The sequence below is a fragment of the Eurypyga helias genome, unplaced genomic scaffold, assembly GCF_000690775.1.
Source record: "Eurypyga helias isolate BGI_N326 unplaced genomic scaffold, ASM69077v1 scaffold21003, whole genome shotgun sequence".
Taxonomy (NCBI): Eukaryota; Metazoa; Chordata; class Aves; order Eurypygiformes; family Eurypygidae; genus Eurypyga; species Eurypyga helias.
In genome coordinates, this window is record NW_010239480.1 from 351 (window position 1) to 2,842 (window position 2,492).

General features: G+C 61.1%; 1 protein-coding gene across 1 annotated transcript in view; it reads left to right on the forward strand.

The window, feature by feature from the left end:
- Positions 1 to 582: 582 nt before the first annotated feature.
- PTGS1 (prostaglandin-endoperoxide synthase 1 (prostaglandin G/H synthase and cyclooxygenase)) overlaps positions 583 to 2,492 on the forward strand; it is a gene marked incomplete at both ends in the record, with an annotated part of 4,371 nt that continues 2,461 nt past the window's right edge. Inside the window, 4 exons of the mRNA XM_010148166.1 lie at positions 583 to 709; positions 886 to 1,026; positions 1,754 to 1,897; positions 2,301 to 2,482. Of these exons, the coding sequence (XP_010146468.1) occupies positions 583 to 709; positions 886 to 1,026; positions 1,754 to 1,897; positions 2,301 to 2,482 (594 nt within the window). The remainder of the gene's footprint in view (positions 710 to 885; positions 1,027 to 1,753; positions 1,898 to 2,300; positions 2,483 to 2,492) is intronic.

The following is a 2,492-nucleotide window of genomic DNA, read 5'->3' on the forward strand; positions in this document are numbered from 1 at the left end:
TGGGGTGCAGATGGTTCCCTTGGTGCATGGCCACGGGGTGCAAATGGTTCCCTTGGTGTGTGGCCGTGGGGTGCAAATGGTTCCTTTGGTGCATGGCCATGGGGTGCAGTTGGTTCCTCTGGTGCGTGGCTGTGGGGTGCAGATGGTTCCCTTGGTGCGTGGCCGCAGACGGTTCCTTTGGCAATCCTGGGTGTTTCAGACAAGGCTAACTTCCACAAGGAAGTGGGTACAGTGCCGAAGCGATGCTCCTGCCCAAAATACTTCACCAAGGAGGTGAAAGCAAAGCTGGGCAGTAATCTCTACCGTGGGTCTGATACTGCAATGCCCAGGGCAGTGCTTGGCTCTCACAGCACCTTTCTGCCACCTCCCTGCAGCACATCGTCGACACCAGACTTGAGGGCCAGGCTCGTGGATGCGGCTGCCACCCAAGCACCCCATCTGAGGCAGACCCCATCTTGAGGGGACCTCCGGGATGTGTCCAACTGAGCTGGACCTGGCTAGTGGTGTCTGGGGCAGTGTCACCCCATGGGGAGCGGGGAGCCACTGGACGTGGTGACAGGGGACTGACGGTGATGTCTCTCTCTCCCCACAGTGAATCCCTGCTGCTATTACCCCTGCCAGCACCAAGGGGTGTGCATGAGGGTCGGCCTGGGAGGATACGAGTGCGACTGCACGCGGACGGGATACCACGGGGTCAACTGCACCTCCCGTAAGTCCCCTCTCGCCCAGAGGACCTCCAGCACCCACAAGTCCCAGGGGAGGGGGGCACGCGGCGCCTGCAGCATGTGCTCTCACCGGCAGCAACAGTGCCAGTGGGCTGGGGCCATCGGGGGCCGGGGTCATTGGTGGGCTTCAATAGCAGTTTGCCTGGTCTGTCTTTCCCAGCTGAGCTCTGGACACGCCTCCACAACCTGCTGAAGCTCAGTCCTGCCTCCTACCACTTCATCCTGACCCATTTCAGGTGGTTTTGGGACATTATCAACAGCACCTTCATCCGGGACACGCTCATGAGGCTTGTGCTCACAGGTGAGGGCTTGGAGCGGGTCTCGGGGTGCAGCAGGACTTGGGGATCTCCCAGGCATCAGCAGAGACATGGGCGGGAGCAATGTGGCTGCACTGATGCTGAGCAGCTCCCATGGGAAGGGGGGGCACTGGGCTTGGGTCACCTCACTCTGAGACCCAGGGAGGCATCACCCTGCCGGGGGGGAGGCTGGGTGCAGGGGGTCAGCAGGCTGGGCTGGCCATGCATCCCCAGCCGTGCTGGGCTGCCAGCCAGCTGGAAAACACAAGCGGCCCTCGGCACGCTGCGCTCCCCCGGCCAAAGGGCTCTTAAGCAGCCGCACGGAGCAACCTGCGGAAATATGGAGCTGGCCCTTGTTACTCATGTCCCCACATTCATCACTTTGCATAAATATTTAGGCTCCAGCCCTTGGAGCCGTAGTAACATGTTCACAAGGCTCAGGCTGTTGGTTTTACCATTTCTATGTGGTTGTCATCTCATTCATCACCCAAGAATCCACTTAGTGCCTTAGGATGAGCCCTCCTCTTCTGCAGGGAACTGCAGCCTTTAAAAGCTGGGAGCAAAGCTTGGGACACCCTCATGCCTCTGCTGCCTCTATCTTTCTGGTTTTCAGGGTGTCGGAGGAGGGTATCTGGCAGCACTGAGTGGGTGGGCAGGGGCCAGGGGCAGAGCCCGTGGGGTGCTGCCCCATGCCCCACTCCCCACAGTGGTGACCTCTCTCTCTCCTTTCAGTTCGTGCCAATCTCATCCCCAGCCCTCCCACCTTCAACTCTGACTACGGCTACATCAGCTGGGAGGCCTATGCCAACGTCAGCTATTACACTCGCGTCCTACCGCCCGTGCCGGACAACTGCCCGACGCCCATGGGGACCAAAGGTACGCGGCTGGCCTGGGGGAACTGGCACCTGAAGCAGCCCCCCAGGGCTGTACCCAGTGCAGCATCGGTGTTTCCCACCTGCTTGTGCCTGAGCTTTGGCTGCCACGGACACATCTGCGAGGCACCACTGGCAGTGCCGTGCGGTACAGCTCTCCTGCCCGAGCTGGCCCCCTGAGCAGGAGGAGCGCGACGGCATCTGAAATGCTGCTGGGACAGCTCAGGTTGAGCTGCTGGGGCATGCTGTAGCCTGTGTAAGAGGGGTGTAAGGTGTCTGTGCAGACAAGTCAGCGCCTGGTGCTGCAGCAGACACAACAGTGCTCACCGGCAGCCCCACGGCCAGCACCGGTACCCAGCCAGGCTGGCATGGGGCTCCTGCTCTCACACTCCATCCACCCTTTGCAGGGAAGCAGCAGCTCCCCGACGCCCAGCTCCTGGCAGAGAGGTTCCTACTGCGGCAGAAGTTTGAGGCCGATCCCCGAGGCACCAACCTGATGTTCGCCTTCTTCGCCCAGCATTTCACCCACCAGTTCTTCAAGACGTCTGGGAAGATGGGACGAGGCTTCACCAAGGCACTGGGACACGGGGTGAGGGGGG